The 21,218-nt window shown below is 34.0% G+C and overlaps 2 protein-coding genes across 2 annotated transcripts; both read right to left on the bottom strand.

Moving 5' to 3' along the window:
* Positions 1–4,062: 4,062 nt before the first annotated feature.
* On the bottom strand, positions 4,063–8,609 carry LOC145598618 (protein SODIUM POTASSIUM ROOT DEFECTIVE 3-like). Its single transcript, XM_081654993.1, has 3 exons — positions 7,684–8,609; positions 5,957–6,032; positions 4,063–4,429 (listed from the first exon to the last, which is right to left on the bottom strand). The coding sequence occupies exons 1-3, from the start codon at positions 8,401–8,403 to the stop codon at positions 4,242–4,244; spliced, it is 984 nt and encodes a 327-aa protein (XP_081511119.1). The 5' UTR covers positions 8,404–8,609; the 3' UTR covers positions 4,063–4,241.
* A 3,778-nt stretch (positions 8,610–12,387) lies between these two features.
* LOC145598659 (dnaJ protein ERDJ3A-like) lies at positions 12,388–19,267 on the bottom strand. Its single transcript, XM_081655039.1, has 7 exons — positions 19,082–19,267; positions 16,889–16,944; positions 16,291–16,364; positions 14,929–15,479; positions 14,503–14,847; positions 13,823–14,173; positions 12,388–13,092 (listed from the first exon to the last, which is right to left on the bottom strand). The coding sequence occupies exons 1-7, from the start codon at positions 19,169–19,171 to the stop codon at positions 12,805–12,807; spliced, it is 1,755 nt and encodes a 584-aa protein (XP_081511165.1). The 5' UTR covers positions 19,172–19,267; the 3' UTR covers positions 12,388–12,804.
* Between the last annotated feature and the right edge of the window lie 1,951 nt (positions 19,268–21,218).

The following is a 21,218-nucleotide window of genomic DNA, read 5'->3' as shown; positions in this document are numbered from 1 at the left end:
AAATTATTAATAAATAGTTACTAATTTTATTCCCCTTTGAAGTCCTATATCTTTAGGGCTAACTTGTAGGGACTTAAAAAACAATTTTATTCTCAACAAGCTAGTCCAATTACATTGCAATGGTAAAATACTCCGTAATTAATACTTCCTCCGTTTCTAATTACATGACTAACATTCCTAAAATGGAAATTTCATATTACTTGACCCATACTATTTGTGGTAAACTTTTAGTGGATAAATTCTCTAAATTACCCTCAAAAAGTGCACATTGGGGTAACTTTGGAGGTAAAAGGAAGGTCATGTGCAACAAGGGCCACAAGATTACAATTTCTCTCTCCTCTCCTTAAATATTGTGCCCAAGGCTATGGGTCAAGTAAATAGAAACGAAGGAAGTATATTGCAATGGTAAAATACTCCGTAATACATCATGCTAAAAGTAATGAACTCAATTTAAACGGTAAAACAAAAATGAAAAATTACAAGTAATCTTAAACATACAAAATTAAATTAAACAAACAACTTGTATTTCTTGGCAAATATTTATCAATCACATAGTACTTAAATTTTGTAAAACAAAACAAACGATCATGTTCCCTATACCTCCGCACTAGTACTACACACCACGATGAAACTTCTTGAGAGTTGACATGAGCTCCCATACACGATCAACTTCCTCCTCAGCTTCGGCTTCGGCCTCGGCCTCGGCCTCGGCCTTGTTGTCCTCATCCACCGGACAACCTCCCTTTGCATCGGAGATTCTAAGATTAACATCTAACTCAAGAGTCCTACCACAAGAAACTTTGTACGAAGTTCGAGCAAACTTGAGAATATTATCAATAGCATACCAATAACAATAAGGATCAACACCCATCATCTCCAACCACTCGTGTATCTTTTCCAACGGTTTCTTCCCTCCATACACCGGAAACATAACATCACAATCTTCCTCGAAAACCGAAAACATCTCCGACTTAACACCCTCTCTACTATCTTGACAATATATATTCACAACAATTTTTTGACATTCTTCAATATTGTCCAAGTATGTAACACTTATAGGACATTTCATTAGTACCGGTTGCTCCTTCCTATGACATTCGTCGTAAGGGCCCGAAAAATCGGAATACTCTAGAAAGACAGACAAATTGAGTGACCAACCCATAGGTACTTGATAAGAAGAACATCCAAGGATGTAATTGACGGCGTCAGGACAAAAATCAGGAAGCAGTTCCATTTGCTTAAGCCAACTTTCTATGATATTTTTGGCATTATTATTAGTGTTGAATTTGTGAGCACTAGTCTTGAACGTTTGCACTGTGTAGATCTCGCAAGGGGGTATTCCTGCTCGTTTGTCTTTGACGTGAATGATCATGGTTATGGTTTCTTCGGCGTATGGATCGTTGTTTTTTATTAGGTTATGGCTTCCTAGACTGAACTCCATACACACGGGCTCGTACTTCACCATCATTTTTTTCAGAAACAAATTTGACGAGGTTGAGGTTGAGGTTGAGGTTAAGGTTGAAATCGAGGTTGAAGGTTTGAGGTATAGGGTTTATTTGAGGTTACAATAATTAAAATGGTGAGAGATCGATGTACATGTATTTATAATGAAAGGGTTGTAAGAACTAAGCACGACCAAGGAACTTTATTCATTTATCTTCTAACACGGTTGGTTAATTAGGAAGTAATGTAATTTATTAGGAAATCATGATTCTTGGTAGAAAAGTATACTTGTATAATTAACATTAGGAAAGAAGTAGATTTCGAAGAGAATTAAAAAAGGAAACAAAGTAAAATTTCAACAAACAATAGATAGATAAAGGCACGCGCAATGTGAAATTACTTGGGGGTGAATCTTGTTCATATTTAACATCCTAGAAAGATTATACAAATCTTTGTAAGATCCTAGGATATTATGCTAAAGGATCTCCGTGTAAATGTTTATGATGGATAACAATCGGATACAAAAAATATATATATAAATAAAAAAAAAATACTAAGGCTTCGTTCTCTTCATCTTAATTTTGCTGAACTGAAATTATTTTTACTAAAGTGAAATTATTTTTGCTGAACTGAAATTATTTTACTGATTTTTAATTATAATTCTTCTTTGAGAAAACTGAATTTTACTGAACTGAACTTATTTTTACTAAACTGAAATTATTTTTACTTAATATTATTTTTTTTAAGGTGAAGAGAATAGGGCCTAATACCTACTCGAATTTTGCAAAGGCATTAAAGTCTTTTAGATTTATATTGATATCTGGGCTTTACCCACTTTCTTACCAAAAAAAAAAAAAAAGATTTATATTGATATACAAACATATACATAATACATGTGATTTAATTTTAATTCTTTTATTGATTGATAGTATTAAAATTTCTTTTTTTGAAACACGTTGATAGTATTAATATTGTTGAGTATTATTATTCCTAAAAAGTGCTTAGTCTGCTCGAAAGTTTCGAATAGCATGTTAGTTATAGTTCCCTGATTGTTTGATTCAATAGTTGTATGTTGCTTATCACTTCTTTTAATCTTTACCTCAACAACACGAACTTTTAACTAGGGATATTAATGGGATAGAGCGGAGCGGGGCGAATGTTGGTTTTTCCATCCCCATCCCCGCATAACATTCTAATCTCCATCCCCACCCCATCCCCCGCTACGGGTCCAAATTTCATCCTCATCCCCGTCCAAGCGGGTACGATCCCAAACCATCCCCGCTCACCCCCCACTTGGATATCCACCTCTACCTAATCCCTACCTTAGACCCGCCTAATCCCCACCTTTCAGATACAACGTAACTATATACGAAGTACATCATAATGATTAAAAGAAAAAATCATTGTTATGTTATACATATTTTTTGTTTATAATTTAAGTCTATTACAAAGTATAATACTCTTACTACATTATTTTACTTAATTTATATATAAAATTGTAAAAAAATATATATATTTATATGTAATAATATATATGGGTATGGGGCGGGTACAAAGTTGGGCAGATGGGGCGGGGTGGGTATGAAGTATGGATGGGGTGGGTACAAAGTAGGGCGGGTACAACCTAAAATCCACCCCTGCCCCATCACCCATGACGGGTATGGTTTTTATCCTCATTCCGCCCCACCACCTGCCAAACCGGGACCCATCCCGCCCCACTGACATCCCTACTTTTAACAAGGTGCATATAATAGTATTAACTTTGACTAGTAGCTGTAACAACACCAACTTCTTCATCGGGTGCACAAAAAATATTTTGACTTTCGGCATCATTTACCATTATATTTTGACTTATTTTATGATTTACCGCACCGCGAACACCCCTACTCATATTTAGGACAAGAGAGAGAATGAAGGGGAATGATAAAGCAAGTAGGGACACTAGTAAATGCAAGGTGTAAAACTTACTCAAAAAAGAAAATGTGTCAACTAATTAAAAATAAACATCCTAAAAAAGAATACATGTCAACTACTTAAAAAATCCGAAGGTAAGTATTTATTAATATACAATTTTTATAATTTACAATGTCAAGTAAAAAAAACGGAGGTAATATTAAATAGCAGGTTCACATATTCCAAAGTCCAAACCCTTGCAACAATCGACCCTTGTTAAATACGGGTCTAGGCCTCACCCGTCACGGGAGAGTGCAAATCCACCACTTTACAAGACCAAGGAGATTCCACCTCAAAACCATATGGCAATGAGGGGAGTAGCCCCTTAACCTTATAATGTGGTGGTAACTTTTGAATTCTTTCAATGTGGGATTTCATTACCACTACACTCCCCCTTTAGTGTTTTTAGTGTGGGACAAGAGAATGCTCACATGTGGATTGGTCATGGGCTCAACAAACCCTAATAGAATCGATGGGTGAATCAATAACTAAGACCCTGGATCGGGTAAGATCAAATCGAACCAGTCATAATAAACATGATCAAAATTCTTTAAAATGCAATAACAACTTTCTCACTTTCTTTTTAGCAGATTGAAGCTAAGTAAAGGATAAATTAAGCAATTATTAACAACATACTCACAATTAATTAATCAACATCATAAGTAGTAGACTTGAAGCAAATTAATTAAACTTATTGTGTCCTGCAAACTTGTTCACTTCTAAATTTCTAACAACTAATTACACAAGATAACAAGAACACATAAACTTCTAATTAACATGCTATGAATAATTTGATTCACCGCATGTACAAAACAATAATAAACAACCATTATAGCAAATGACTACTATTTTATATTATAAAGTTGCATGTTTCTTGAGTTGAGTTGAGAAGAAGATGATGAGATTGTTGTTGCGGGTGTCCACAATTTAGCATTCTTGACTTTGGAAATGCTGGTTAAAACTCCTAATGGTGTCACATCTCCTACCACCGTTACCTTCTTTGCTGCGAAATCTATGTTGAAAGATGTCACACCTGCTCACATTAATTTTGTGGAGATTATCAATACTATAATCAAAAGGATAAATTAATGATTATTGTTAATTGTAGGGGTGAGCGTAGCAGGGTACCCTGTAAAATTATCAGGACCCGGAACCAGAACCTATTGCAACAGGTTCCTAAAAATAGGAACCGGAACCTGTTGCAACAGGTTCCTAAGAATTGGGAACCGAAACCGGAACCTGCAGGTTCCGGTTCCTAAACAGGGTACCCTATTTGTCAAAGTAAGCTTAATAGTTACTTGATAAATTGTGACAAATTTATTTTTTTTTAAAATAGATGATCACAATAAAAGCTTACGACTTAGTATAGTACTTCAAATATAACAAACCAACACTAATTGTCTAGATTATTTAATACCATATAGGTTCCGGTTTCATGCACCCTATAGGGAACCTGTACTAACAGGGTACCCTACAGGTTCTAGGTCCAAAATTTTAGTACCCGGAACCGGAACCTGTTGCAACAGGTTCCTAATTTTATTACCCGGAACCAGATCAACAGGTTCCGGGTTTGGAACCTGCGGTTCCGAACAGGTTTCGGTTCCATATCAGGCTACCCTGAATTTTTGCTCACCCCTAATTAATTGTACCATAAATAGATTCACCATCCACAAATGCACCATCATACCACCCAAGTTTATATAGAGATGGCCAATGGGTTAAGTTAGTTTAAACACCAAGACTACTAGGCTAGCTCGCCTGATTGTCAGCCACTGAGCAGTGGCAAACCCGGATTTAAGAGACAGGGTGTGGGTGTTATGTCCATAGGCACCTTGAGACAGTAATTTAGTACAGTTTACTTGTAATAAACTAGCTAGTGTCAGCTAACACCTCATGCACTTTAGTGGCTTTTCTACTTTTACCAACTAAAAGCCCAATTAAGATTTGACTTTATATTGGTTGGGCCAAGTTTCCAAAATTTAATAAGCTGGGCCTTTTTAAATGAGTTTTACAAAAGAGATTGACAAAGCAATAGGCTCAATCAGCCCAAATACCATGTTATATATATATACAGTACTTTGTAAGCTTTAATCGTTAAAATTGTGTCAACTGAAAAAGAACGGAAAAGTAGTATGTACGCTCAACACTATTTAACTCATCATGATGCAAATAGGTTAAGAGACCAAACATTATAACCAATTTCTCAGAATAGCATTTATGTGTTGGTCTTGATTGAGCTCAGAAAAACAGCAAGTGTGCTCTTAATATAGCAAGGCTATCATCAACTTTGGCCCACTGACATAGATTACTTGACATGCATATAAGGCCCACCCTTAGGGCCCAAACGACAAAAAAATATAAAAACACCCGACTAATTGTTTAAAATTTAGGCAACTAAAAGATGGAGAAAAGACATTAAAATCTTAACTTCAATTAGCTTATTTAGAACATTTCGCCCCCTATTAATTACTCATACGAAGTGGATTTGAAATGAATGAATGAATATACTAAAACTACTAATTAAATGAGATGCACTATATATGATGAAGAATAAGTTTACCTGGCATTCTAGAGAGATGCTTTTTCATCTTTCTCTCACAACCTCTGCAGTGCAATGACACCCTCAGAACCACCACCTGCAAATAAACATCAATTATTATCAATCTTTGTTTTAATGTCACCACCCACCAATTCTTATAGTACATCAAACATCATCATTACTTATAACCAAGTACGGAGTACTACTATTTTTAACCTTTTCTTTCTAATATTGGACTAGTTACTACTGACTAATAACTCAATACAGTGTTGTTCTATAAATACTAAATTACAAAAGCTGATATATATGATTATCTTCAGTAAAACATTTGTTACTTTGACTAATTTTGTTATAGAATTAAAGTTGTGTTTGTGTCTTAATCATAGACTGCTTTTGACTTCGGTGGTTACATATGCTAATATTGGTAGAGATCTTAATAGTTCTCAAATTGGTGAAATAAATGCCAAAAAAATCCAAATTCACAAACTTTATTTTCAATTTGTTATTTTTTTGTAAGAACACAAACTTGTATTTTTTATCAATGAATAAAAAACAATTATATGAAACTTTGTTAAGTTTCTCAAGAGATTATTTATCATTATAATATCAATTTTTCACAATTTATAAAGTCATACAAAAAAAATATGTGAGTCTCTTATACATGAACAAAAAAAAAAAATTATTATAATGGTAAATATAACAAGTAGTTAAAATAGATTTCAAAAGTTAGATGACTTAAAATCACTCATATAAAACATGTACTCTATTATTCTATAGATTGTTTGAGCTTTTACATGTAATTTAGTCAAAAGAAAAATTTAGCATACACAGATTTAGCAATCAACATCGATCTCATGTATCGCAACAAAGCTACACCTACTCACAGGGTATTTAACCCTCTACTTATACAATATTAAAAAAACATTAATCAAGTTGAGTTGGATTTCACAATCACTATCTATTACTCTATACAACTCTTTATTAGTGATGGACTGATGGGTTGTTTATCCAATGGATAGACTAAGTTTTTTTCAAATATCGCCACTTAAATATTTAATTCAAAGGTAGCTCGCATCTATACATTTGGGGCGTTAAACCTTAAGTAGAACCTTTGGCTTTGAATTTAGGTTTTAGGAGCTGGACTAAAGTCATGTTTAAATTAAAAGAGTCATTTCATTCATTCTCTATTTCCGTTACTATATAGACCTTGACTTTGGTACTGAAATTAATTACATAACCCCACGAGCGACAACTATAGTCTATAGACCAGACAAGTCAAATTCCCATCATCGTTTTCTTTAATTTTTATTTATTTATTTATTTTTTTTTTGTTTTTTTTTTTATTTTTTTATTTATTTTTTAACTCGTTGTAATTACGTATTTTCGTTACCGTTGTGCATCAATTTTATCTTACCATCCATACCAATAAATTTTACTCTTGTAGTCTTGTACATCTTCTGAACCCAAATTAATAAAGACTCAAAACATAATCTAATCCTATATATTTCAATTATTTGAACAATCTTACATGTCCTAATCATCATACAAGACTATTATTTATAGCATAAAGATGAACACTAAAAATGTAGTTAAAATCTACATAGGTGTACAAAAGTTGTCGGACTCAAAGTATTCAACATATCATACGTCACCTTTTAATAATGTTTATACGTACTACTCCATATTTATTAACTAGTGGATCGATAATTAAATACGTTACTAAGGAAGAAGCTAAGAGAGTCACAAACCTGGTCCGGTGATCCGGTTGAGGAAGGTGGTTTAGGAGGTTTAGAACCGGCCTCCGACTTAACAACCTCAACGTTGTTATGGTTGTTATTTGTATCATAAGGCTTAAGCTTCAAAACCGGGTCAAAATCAGATAACACTTCAAGAAAAGAAGTGTCATCCAAAAGATACCTAGATGATTCAGGAGGGCTAATATAGTCCACACCAGGCTTAGTGTTGGCGCACGCCGCGGCCTTCATGATCAAATCAGACGGCTTAGAGAAGCTCCTTCTACCACTCTTATTATGAACATCATCACCATCAATAATAATAATACTACTACTACTACAAACTGTTGGTTTTGTAGCATTATTAGTAACATCTTTCTTACTAGTCTTTTTTTTAGTTAATGTAGGAAGTTTGTTACCCTTTTTTTGTGGGGTATGACTTTGATGAGGTTTTGGGCTAATTGGTGTAGGAGGTTTTCTTTGTAGGACATGGTTAGTGCAAGGGGTTCCAATGGGAGTACTAGCACACGAACCGTTAGTACTACTAATACCACTTCTTCTTTCGTCCGTGATGATAGGGTTGTGTCTATCAATTGCTCGGCTTCCAGGAGTGAACGACGAGGAGGAGGATGAGGATGAGGACGAGGATGGTAGTATTACTTCCATGTTGGAAGAGATTATAGCTGTTGAGTCTTGTGAAGTACAAGATGATATGTTTATGTTTATACCCTTCATAATTTTGACACTAAAAAGGTGTTTTTTAGAACAAAGGAGGTGTTTTTTTTTAGGGAATCAATATTGTTACATGCATGGATGCCAAAAAAAAATGAGAAAGGTAGGGAAGATTTTTTAGGTATTAGAATTCTTGGGAAGAGGAATATAGTTGTGGGTTGTTAGAAGTTTGAGTTAAGTGTAGAGTAAGCTATGCCTTTATGTTATGGAATAATTGGGGTGGGGTGAGAAATAGATGTGGTGTATGAATTGAATTGATTGACATCCATTATATCATCATACTAATAAGGACCACATAGCACCCTATCTTTCTCTCTCTAGAAGATATAGAAAATTATGGGATAGTTAAATTATACTTGTATGTATGCATAATTGAAGAATATTAGAGGCTTGACACTAATGATAATCAGCTATTTGATAGTTGTTAGCGTATAATTTCACTTTTTGTCGTTATTGAGAGTGAATGAAATGTAATGTGTTAGTGTCTTTTCATAAAGTGTTAAATATACTATTGTAAGATTTCTATTTTAAGTCATTACTAAGATTAAAATGAAGAAAGCTAAGTGATTATACTATATATTATTGTTGGAACACATGTTATAGTTTTATGCAAAGTAATATTGTATATATTATATTAGTAAAATAGCTTTACTCCTATAGAATAGAACCTACCTTTATATATGCTCTTTGATTTAAAGAGAACATATGAATTATAAAGAGAACATATGAATTATAAAGACAGTAGCTTAGAGAGATTTAAGCCTCGTTTTCATAAAGACTACTCATGATATAATTTATAAAAGACCTTTTTTTCGATTTTTAGACCAATCACTTATAACTATGCCGCTACTCTCATATATTGCACCAAATCAAAATCTAATTTTCATACTAACTATAACTACATGATAGGTTCGAACTATCTAACCATAGTCAAAATTGAAGAAAAGAAATAACACAAAAGAGATTCCTCAAGGAATTGGATGCTCTAGGCAATTAAGCCATAAAAGAACAACACAACAATAAAATTGCATTGAGAATTTTTTTTCTTTATTGAGGGCCTCCACAGAATAAGACACAAAGTAACTTTGTTGTCAAAGTTTAGCAATAACACATTTATGCTCTTCTACCTATCTATATCTCCACAACCGCAAGTTCATTCACTAGAATCAGATGCCAAAATTTTTTTCTTAGCTTTTTCCTCCCACCACTTTACATCCAACCTTTGCACCATTCAAAGCTCCCTCACTACCTTAGCTTCACCACTCAATTTATTCTCTCAATTTGACCAAAGTTTCTTAGACCATCGTAGTTAGTGGCATCATCGAGGTGTTGTACACAAAAATGTTACGAAGTACTATACAAGTTTGCTTTGATTACCTCAACCCATCACGCAAAGTAACGCATGTTAACTAAATTTACTGAGTTCGATCATGTTAAAATGGACCAAAACCATATTACGATATACTGAATCATCTTAGCTCGACCATTGTGCATATTGAGTTGTGCCTAGGAGAGCAAATCTCAATTATACTATTGTATTTAGCAATTTGACTTTACAACCAATAATTAAGGTAGTGGAGCTTTCGAATTTGAGTGAAAGGTTTAGAAGCTTCGTTGGTCTTAGAGTACGTTGTGCATAAACCTAGGCTGTAAAATTGTTCTTTTATCTTGACATTATGTAACACTTTTTTCCTTTTAGATTATATTCCTACCTTTAAAAAATTGGTATGTTTTGTTACTTTAAATTAGGGTATTTATATTTATTCCCATTGCATGAGTTGTAACCATCACACAACCTAGATTTCTCTATCACAAACCTTTTGGTGCCCCTACTACATTTATCCACTGTACCCCTTCTTTTTCAGGCGCCCACACATTCGTCCACACAGAAATGTGGTTATTTTTTTTGGTGTATTCTCATCATAATTTGGTTACATACAAAATCTAAGCACTAATTCAAAGATAACAACATACAAACAAAGTTTGTTCTATATGAGATTTTGAATACCGTCTTCTAAAACTTTGTCCATATAACCTGTAGCATGTACAATCACTCATATGAGACATGAGTCACATGACACATCCAACTTGCTATCTTATTTAGTGCTGTCAAATTTCAAACCGAAACCGTTTAACTGTCCGAAACGAACTGACCCAAATGAGAACCGAACCGATTAAAAACCGTTTTTATTTAAACCAACCCAAACCGTATGTGAATAAACCCGAAACCGAACCGATCCGAATAACGTTACACCGTATAAGAACCGAACCCGTTAATGAACCGAACTAGTTTTAAACCGAACTGAAATCAAACCGAACCGAAAAAGAACCGAACTGTTTCTAACCCAAAACCGCTTTCAACCCAAAACCGTTTGAACCGGGATAAAAACCGTTTACACCGAACCGTTAACAACCCGCAACCCGTTTGCACCAAACTGTATATAAACCGATCCATTTATAAACCAAACTGTTTGCAATCCAAATCGTTTATGAACCGGATCGCTTATAAACGAATCGGCTACAAACTGCTTACTATAAAGAGAATATTAAAATCAAGTAAAAAGGTGTTTTAAATGAAATTTAATTATGCACACATGTTTACTACCGGTCGAGCATTAAAGAACCGAACTAGTTATAAAGTGAGCCGATAAAGAACCGAACTAGTCATAAACTAAACCGAAAAAGAACCGAACCAGTTATAAACTGAACCAAAAAAGAACAGAACTAGTTATAAACTGAACCGAAAAAGAACCGAACTGTTTCTAACCTAAACCGTTCCCAACCCAAAATTGTTTGAACCGGGATAAAAACCGTTTACACCGAACCGTTAACAAACCGCAACCTGTCTTCACCGAACCGTTTAAAACCCAAACTGTTTACAACCCGAACCGAATTAAAACCGTTCAAAAATAAACCGAAATCGAATTGAACCGATAACTATTTAAACCGAACTGAAACCGACCCGCGAAATACTTAAACCGATTTCAAACCGACCCAATTTAATACCGAACCGATTTCAAACCGAACCGAATCCGAACTGTCAAACCGTTTTGACAGTGCTAATCTTATTCAATGGTATATAATGGTCTTTTTTTTTTTTTTGTACATAAAAGTGTCACGCCATGTAAAAGCTATCCGATATTAATTAAAGATGATTGTTCAATTCAATGATGAACACCAATAAATGTTAAGTTCCAACATCCTAAGCATTTAAACTTGTTACTCATCTCATTTTTCCCATCGGAATTACTCTAGTTTGGATAAATATTGATGAGTTCAATTAATCAGATTGGCTATTAATATCACGAAATTATGTATAAAAATAATAATATTACTATACAACATAAAATACTTCGTAATAATCGTAAGCCAAAGAAATGAGTATTAGTAGTCAATTCAATTAAAAGGAAATAGAATTCATTCTTTATCCTATTACTCCTCGTACGAGTATATGACCAAGTATTACAAGATTTATATTGTACACTCGGGTCTGCACATACTTGTACAACAACTGATGTACACATGCCATTTGCATCCATTTTTTTTATGTGTATGCCTATTGCATGTCCATAAGGTGCTCTCCAAACTTAAGCAATATACACATTGCCACATGATTATCTTATTTTTACTTTTTTTTTTTTTATTTATATGGTGTTCCACTCGGTTCACCTTTTAGGCTCATCCGAATTCAGGGATCAATTCGAGGTGTTTAGGTTTCACTCCCCTCCCAATTGTTGTTACGGGGAATCAAACACAAGTCCTTCCTACCAAGTATAATCACAATCACCACTACACCAACATTCAATTGGTTTGGCACATGATATGTAGCTAGGCACATCTAAAATAAACACCAATTGTTTCATCTTGATTTTTGTGATAAAGTGTAACAACATTTAAACATGCCTTGAAAACAAAAATTATAACAATATAACATAGACAATTCTCACTCTTGTATTTTGTTGTGTACTAATTACTAAATATGTATAGAAATCTAATTTACCCTTTCAATGTCACACCTTGACTATAATTATTGATAACACGGTACAATTAACCTCACAATGTTGTTTCTTTTAAATTCATACAAAAAATTTACCAACTTAAAGCTCCAGATAAAACCAAGGGATACTTTGTAGCGGTATATTGTGAAAATGATGATCAGACATCTCTGTTCTCATTATATATGCGATGTCCTTACCCTTTTCCCAGGATGTACAATAAAGAACCCATATGGCCATATTCTACCCATTTTTTCGACTATCTAGTCACTCAAAAACGAACCAGCCCTCTAACTCTGATTTCGCGCACCCTATATAAGTGGGTGATTTTGTTCTAAACATTCTTGTTAAATCCATTCTCTATACACTGACTTTACAATTCTTCTAGTGTTACTACATCAAAATCTCTCTACATGATCATTGGTTTTTGTCGCGTCTTGCTGAATTGTACATCACCACTGAGGACCGAGCCAATGAACTTCTCAGCTTCTTCCTCATTAAGATCCCCAGTGTACACTGCATACTTTCCTTTCCGAGGTTTGTATGCCACCAAGAAGCTATTTGACGACCTGAATCCAGATTTATCAAAAGCATCCAACAAATACTGCTGCTTCTTTGCATCTACCATTGCGTAGGAGATGGAATCTTTTGACTCAGATGACAGATTTCTTCTCCTTGATAATGATTTCTGTGAAACCTGGAACCACGTATAAATACAGTTAGCTGATCGAGTCATGCATAGTTGCAGACAATAAAATGGAACTTTTCCGGTACAGGTACAAAATGGAACAGTATGATGAAACGGGTACAAAATGGAACTTTTCTGGCCAAACCACGCAAGAGTCATGCAGACAATAAAAATGAATACAGTAATTTCTAATACACACAATCCAAATCAGGAAGGCAAATTAAAATTCAGATATTTGATTATTTTTTTTGTATAGTCTGATAAATTGCTTGCTAGTAACAACACAAAAAATTAAAATTAAATTTAAATTTTAAAAAATCCCTATTTCTGAAGATAATAGGCTCAGGATCAGGTAACTCCAATTTGATTTTCAACTTAAATTTTAAACTAATTATCAGAAATTAGATATCCTCCAATTCAGTTAGCACTCTCTTCAAATCAAAATATGAATTGATTTAGCCAATTTGTTTTGGTCCTAAATACAAGGCATTCTACAACATAAATGCAAAATTAAATACCAAGACATTTAAATAACATAATAGGCATTTCATGAATTACTGCAATATTAAAGCCACATGACAACTAAAGCAATTTCAACTAAGCTTAACCAAATTTAAACATTTGTATGAATGTCTAATATGACTTGTATTTTCAATTAGAGTGAATCTTTATTTGATTTAATGGGCTCATATTAGTCGTATCTGTTAAGAAGTCTTGTCATAAAAAAGATCCCACTTACCGCTGATAGAATTGATTCGAGTCTGTCTCTAGCTTTAGATGATCTAAAACCACCAATTAAGCAAACAGGACTTTCTTCTCCACAAATAGCATGAAAATTTGATGCCGTCAAGAGTGGTACTTGTTTGCTAGAAGATTCACTCTCAGACTTCTTAGTCTGACTTGAAGCAATTTTGTTCTTCTTTTCAAAACCATCAAGTAAGAGACCAAGTTCCTGAACAGCAGACTCTAGATCTCTCACAGATATTCCTGCTTTTAGTATGTGTTTTTCTCCATTTGACAGCCACCCCACAATAGCTGGAAGTGCATTAACCCCTAACCTTTTGACCTCTGGATCAGAAACATCATGAACCTGTAAAATCAATCAAAAGCCAAAACTATCCTTTTAGCTTGCACTCTAAATTTCTATAATAAATTGAACACCGATGATCATATATTATCAGGTTATATTACAAAGTTCCCCAAAGCTGCATATGATGAAACCAACTTAAATCTTTTCAAACAATGGAATGAATTATTATATCAGGTCAAAACAATAAATAGGTAACAGTTCTGATGTTCCACATCTCTCAAAGTTTGAAAAAACCTTTATTTTCCTGTGTTATTTGTCTTCCTTATGTATATGTATTTTTATTTTTTTTACTCAAGTTCGGAAGAAAGTCTAGAAAACACTTATCATACCTGTGCATCATAGAAGATAAATCGTTTGCGATACAAGCCACTGAGAGTACGCCAAATCACTGGCGTATCTTTTTTGGTTGAGAGAAGCATAACTCGAGGTGATCTCTCCCCAGCACCGCCAAATGAAGGCTGAAAGTCAGCCAGGATAACACGCCTCGAAAACCTTGGCAAATGTTCCTGACAAAAGCTTTTCAAACTTTTCACATCCCACTCATCATTATATTCGACAAAGGAACCACTCTCACTAGTTATGTAGGAATAAACAAATAATCTGGGTGCTAGACGAGGATGTATTCCATGATTCTTACAGAAAGAAGATTCAATCTCACAATTTATTTTACCAACCTGCACAAATAATTATGAGCATCAGCACTGTACTGTTATGAGAAACCAGCAAAGTTTACAGGAGAAAGAATAAGACTGTACTTTTAAAGCTCCCTTCAATGAATTAGTAATCTCTTCCAAGATAGATTCATACTGCTGAACCGACATCATTGAGGGTGTATAAGATAGCAGAAGCCAAGTAATACCCTTGCCATTTATTTCTTTCTCGAACACCTGTGAACTTACTGCACGAACAGTCTTGGGGGGCCTCTTAAACCCAGATTGTGATCCAGCTGAACCACCAAATGTCGATCCAGATGATCCACCAGAACCACCAAAACCAGAACCACCAGAACCGCCACCCATGCCACCACCAAAAAAGTTTGAAAACATATCATTGAGGCCAAAACCAAAAGGACCTCCACCACCAGATCCACCAAATGGGTTTCCACCGCCAGATCCACCAAAAGAAAAGGAGAAAGTCCGGCCACCCCCACCCATATTTTGCCACTGCCCTCCTGATCCTCCGCTTGTGAAGTGGGTGTATCCACCATAATCTCCTGTACCCCCACTATCAAAGGAAGGTCCACCTTTTTCATCACCATATAGGTCATAGTTTTTCCTCTTTTCCTCGTCAGACAAAATTTCATAAGCTGCACAAAATATACATGATGAACAGATACCTCAGAAAATTTCAAAATAGGTTCATTAGAAGACAAAGGAGCAGAATCTCAGCAACACAAGAGAGCAAAAAGGCCAAAGACACACCCACTATCATTCCCTAGGATACCCCTCAAAATGAAAGGGGGGATAAGAGGGAGTTTATAATGCTGTGCCAAAAAATGTCAAATATGCCAGGCATGTACAGCTTGTAATAAGCCAAAATAGAACATAGAAAAACATTTTATTCACAAGTAACAAAGACTGAAGTACAGAAAAAGAGATTCACCAATATATCAGCCCTATCACATTACCTCAGAATTCCTATACTCCTTAACTGCACTCTTAATCCTATACTATAAGCATATATCAAAAGCCGCCAATTCAGCAACGGCATTTCCTAGTCTGCTCTACATTTTTAAACAAGTGCGCAGAAGCTAAAAAAGTTTGTGCTCCAGGAGCCTCTGGACCGCTGATCTAAAACCTCTGCTCTCATATATGCACATTATGCAATATATACAGAAGGGGAAAAGATTTTAAAGGGCAATATAAACAGAAGGGGAAAAGATTTTAAGGGGCAATATATGGTAGACAGAGAAAAGATTTTGAGGAGCAATATATGGTGGGTGGGAAAATATTATGAGGGCAACCTCCTCTTTCTAAAGTTCCTACATCTCTCTTAAATTATGATATGAGAACTGCTAAAACATGGACTCAACAATCAAAAAACTTCAAAGTGAATGAATACCCCTATAAATTGAACAATCATAACCTTCAAATAAAGCAAGGCTAATCACACATTACCATTATTGATCTCCTCGAACTTTGCTTGAGCTCCTTTATTCTTGTTTTTGTCAGGGTGATATTGTAAAGAAAGCCTAGAAACAACAAGAAAGGTAAGAATAAGATAAATGCACGTCCCTAGAAGCCATCTTTGAGCAAGCTAATGGTTCACAGTTGCACAAAGACAATTTCATTAATATTTATATCTCCTCAACAGATTACATTTTTTTTTTTTTTTTTTTTTTTTTTTGATAAACCTCAACAGATTACATATTTAAAATGATAAAACTTATAAAAGCAATAAGCTTGCATAAATGAAGTGTTTATACATAGTAATTAACTCATAGTTGATTTTCTTTCCTACAGAAGTTGATTGACATTTACAAATTGCAAATAAGAGTCTAATGCCTCTACAGTAAAACTAAGGAAAGCCCATTTTAACAGCATGGCAGATAAAACAAAAACATCCCATGTCATCCTCCTTCCTAAAATCACAACACTAAAAGGAAAATTAACAACGAGAGGATTACAGAAGTACTGAATAATCAATACTACTGTTCCAAATTCAAAGGATATGATTACAGACTACATGCTTTACAAAGTGGATGAAAGAACATACTTGTGGAAAGCCTTCTTAATATCACGTTGACTGGCACTCCGATCAACACCTAGTACCTGAATGGGAAAAAAATATGTATTAGGAGCCCAAACATGTTAAGAGAATCTAATAGATAGATAAGGAATATTCTGATGAAAGATCATAATGCAGAGACAATGAACTGACAGAGTGGCAGAGCCACGTTAGCCACAAAGGCGTCTCAAGACCAAGAATAACTAGGACTAGATAAAAAATTATAGGTTGCCTTCTTTCTATGACGAAAAATTGTTGCATGGAATAAGAGTATAAACCACACACTTCACTCCAGAGATCTATGTTCTAATATTCCCCCTGCTAAATTGATTTTGTTTCTGTAGAGATAAACAGTGTCCACGCCCACACCATCCCACTACTTATGGCATTGAAGCCTAAGTTTAAAAGTGAGAAGAAAATAAAAAATTAAAGTAAATTTATAACCAAATGTAAGAATATGTGAAGTTTTGGTGCAGCTACTGCAGAAACTACCAAACTAGCCGAAGATATTCCCGAAGCAGAAAATATTCTAGGAAGCTTTCAATTGAAGGTACATTATGTGAATATATAAGTTCAAACAACGCAAAATTGTAGATCATGGATACTACCATGGATACCAATTAAGATTGTTACAATATCTCCGCAATGTTCTAATTAACATGCATACATACTTGCTAGAATATCTTCTTAAAATTTTGATACATGGACATAGACTTAAGACTAATATTTTATAGATTCTTCTCTGCAACACATTGCCTCTGCAACGACTGCAAGTGCATCTCTTAGGTGTAAAGATTGTTTTGCATCCTACAGACTACTCGGATAAAATCCTGCTGATCCTTTGGTAACTTCTACCTACGCATTACAAACCACACCTCACTTGAAAAAAGACATTTAAATTGATAATATAATCAATTAGCAGAGGACAGGCTACATAAGGGAGAGTCAAAGGGCTCAACCACATGGCCAAAACATCTAACCGGAGGCAGAAACTCAGCTACACCAACCTATATAGTTCATGGGAAAAAGTTCTCTCACGAAAATTGCTAGCCCTCTAACTGAATTATAACTTCCTCAACTCCAAGAGTTTTCCCACAATCCACGCAGCATGCCTACCATCTCAGAAATAATAAAGCATATCTTGAACAACGATACATGTATCTATAAGACCATACCCTAATCATGATATCAATAAGACCATAACAATCCTTATCATCAATCACAATTCAAATTCAAAACACTAACTCGTTAAGGCCCCCAGCTATTGTGTATACACAGAATACACACTCTACCAAGCTAGCTCTTCTAGGTACCTCCACATATTCTGTTTAATAAAATTCCTAGGTAAGTCGCCAATGATCTTAAGTATCTTCTAATCTTTTGAATTTTTGATCTTTTCAAAATTTATAGCTCCAAAGGGTTTGTATTTTGAGCTATACATCTACATGACCTACGGTCGCAAATTTAATCTACATCACTAAATGTATAAGAAATTAAGAATGTAAAGATATCTAAGAAACTCCTTCATTAATACAAAGCTACAAAGCCGCGAATTCCAATTTCAAATGATCCAATATCAACAACATGCTCTACCAACAAGATGAATCAAAATACACTAGCTATTCTAATAATTCCATTATACAACTGAGAAGACAGTCTGTACAACACCTAAGACATACGCATGGTAAACCCGAGTGCCATGTCCTTTAACCTTGGTTTCATAACAAATTTCAAGACACCCACAAATCTTTATTCACTAATCTTCTTATAATACTAAGCTTCCGGAACGAATTATAATATACGATTTCCACATTTCTGCATAACCTACTCTCAAATGTAACCACAGTATTACAAGTAATTCAAGAAAATTTAAATTTTACTTCAATCCAAAAATCAAACCTATTCCCAAATTCAAAAAACCCATTAAGAATAAGCAAAATAATTCAAATTCCCAATGTTGTATCAATTTCACAATTTGTAAGTTTGTAACTCAAACATCCAAAATGACTAAAAAAAACTTTAAAATTGACAAACCCTATTCAAAAGCAATACAAATTATCCTCACCAACCCATTTAAAGAAGAACGAAAATTAAACTAATACCCAAATTTCATTAGAAATTGAGCAGAAATTTCAGAGCTTTTTTTTAAAAAAAATCAATTAAAAAGAAGGATGTATATACCTTATAAGGGTCTGATGCCTTCTTAGCTTCAGCAGCAACGATGATCAAGGTTGCCAGAATTAATGGCGCAAGCTTCTTACCAACACCCATTTTTTTATTTCTTTTTAATTTTTTTCAGGAATTATGATTTTTTTTGGTTTTTTTATTTTTATTTTTTTTTCTAGAGAGAGAAAGAGAGTGAAGAAGAAACAGAGAAATGAAAAGGAAGAGAGAGAATATAAATAGATTACTGGTATGATTGCACAAAATCCAGAAACTCCGAGATGTTTTAGAACACGTGGCATGTTAAGGTTGATACACGAAAATGGACCAATAGCGTTGCAGGAAATTATATGTTGACGTTTCAAGTTACCGAATTTGCTGACAGTTAGGATTCTACTACTCCCTCCGTTTTTATATACTTGATCCACTTTCCCTGCTGTTTTTAAATACTTGCTTTATTTTCTTTTTTGGAATGCTTTTACAATATTAAATTCATTTCTTACACTTAGAGCAACTCCAAGGACAAGCTAATTTGACAATTAGCTTGCCATGTCACATAAGCATTTAAGCTAATTATCATTTTAGCTACTTTTTGCTCCAATAACTAGCTATTAGCTTAGTATTTAAGTGAGTCTCACTTCCTTAATTAACATTTGTATAATTCATTTATTCTATTTTTTTTTTAATGTTGATTATTCTTTTTTAAATGTTGATCTGATCATAGTAATACGGGTCTTCAAAATTATCCATATGAAAATTAGATAGTGCAAGAATACTATGTATTTCAGAGTATGGAGAAGCAAGTACAATGAGTTTCAAATTAAATAATGGTACTTTTTTTTTGAAAAAAACTAGCTGTTGTAAAAATTAGGTAGCAAATGGAAAATAGATGTTGTAAAATATATTTACCAAATATCGTTGGATACAAATTGCATGAGAAAGGCTTAATTGGTGGAATAACCAATTTATTTTGGCAAGTTTTATTCTCAAGCAAATTAGCTTGGCAGCCAAACTAATTGTGTTTTTAAGCTCCAATGGTCTAGCTAGTAGCTAGGGAATTATTGAAATTGCAAGCAAGTCCCTAGCTACAACCATTGGAGTTGCTCTTAGTGGACCCAATATAATACTCTTTCTCCTCCTATTCTTCCACTACTTTTGCTTTTTACAATTTTTTATTCTCTCGACTACCCCACTACCTCCATAACTTATTACTTTCTCCAATTTCTCCTAGAACTCCGCGCATGGGAAAATGGAGCAAGTATTTAAAAACGGAGGGACTGAGGGAGTACTCTGTAAAAAAATTTACTCCCTCCGTCCCCTTTTGATAGTCCCTTATGGGCATTTTACACGGGAATTAATAAACACAAAATAAGAATAGTTAAAGTACATTGAAAAAGTAAATTGACATTGGGTATGCAAAAAAGTAGAGAGAGAAAGTAATAAAATTACCTGGGAAAACAAAATTTACATAGGAAAGTTAAATTTGCACAAATATTGTTGCAAATTGGAGGAAATTTTGGTAAAATTTTAATATTAATGGTTGTTGGAAAAAGCAAATGGGGTGAACATTTAGGGACTAAAATTTGTCCATAAGGGACTATCAAAAGGGGACGGAGGGAGTATTTTTTTTTTTTTTTTGAAACCCGTAAAAAATTTACTTTTCAGTTCTTTTTTATTTAACTCGCTTTAACTTTATGTGTGATTTTATTATAATCGTTACGATAAGAACTATTCATATAATGGTTTAATTAAGGTGATTTTGGAAAAGGTGTCATTTCCCTTATAACCTAATTGAGATTTATTTGACCTCATTGAAATTTATTAGACCTAATTTGAATTTATTAGACCAAAATGAAAGTTTTTTTGAGGGAAAGACCAAAATGAAAGTTATTTAAAATTATCTTAAAACTTATTAAGCATAAACTTTTTTAGGGTGAAAAAAAATAATAAAAATAAAGCACCCTAACCCGACAAAATTACATCTGCAATCGACAACTAATAATATTATCATTTTCGTTGCTGCGAAATTGGAAAGAGAGTAGATAATAGTTGGATTATATTGATACCCGAGTTCTACACTTAAACATTGATGAAAGAATGAAGCATATAACTCCAAAAAATGATAATAAATTAATAATAGTAAATAAAAATACAA

Source organism: Chenopodium album, chromosome 20, assembly GCF_948465745.1.
Source record: "Chenopodium album chromosome 20, dcCheAlbu1.1, whole genome shotgun sequence".
Lineage (NCBI taxonomy): Eukaryota > Viridiplantae > Streptophyta > Magnoliopsida > Caryophyllales > Amaranthaceae > Chenopodium > Chenopodium album.
The sequence above is the reverse complement of the archived record's forward strand: the minus strand, read 5'-3'. Positions and strand labels throughout refer to the sequence as shown.

What these genes read in the sequence shown, in the direction of transcription:
- LOC145598618 (XM_081654993.1), bottom strand. Translation starts at nt 8,403, where the DNA reads ATGAAGGGTATAAACATAAACATATCATCTTGTACTTCACAAGACTCA. An exon ending in CAACCGGATCACCGGACCAG is followed by an intron (nt 6,033 to 7,683) that starts GTTTGTGACTCT and finishes GTTTATTTGCAG; the next exon opens with GTGGTGGTTCTGAGGGTGTC. An exon ending in GCATCTCTCTAGAATGCCAG is followed by an intron (nt 4,430 to 5,956) that starts GTAAACTTATTC and finishes TAATGTGAGCAG; the next exon opens with GTGTGACATCTTTCAACATA.
- LOC145598659 (XM_081655039.1), bottom strand. Translation starts at nt 19,171, where the DNA reads ATGGGTGTTGGTAAGAAGCTTGCGCCATTAATTCTGGCAACCTTGATC. An exon ending in AGGCATCAGACCCTTATAAG is followed by an intron (nt 16,945 to 19,081) that starts GTATATACATCC and finishes TTTCCCATTCAG; the next exon opens with GTACTAGGTGTTGATCGGAG. An exon ending in CATTGAAGGGAGCTTTAAAA is followed by an intron (nt 14,848 to 14,928) that starts GTACAGTCTTAT and finishes TTATTTGTGCAG; the next exon opens with GTTGGTAAAATAAATTGTGA.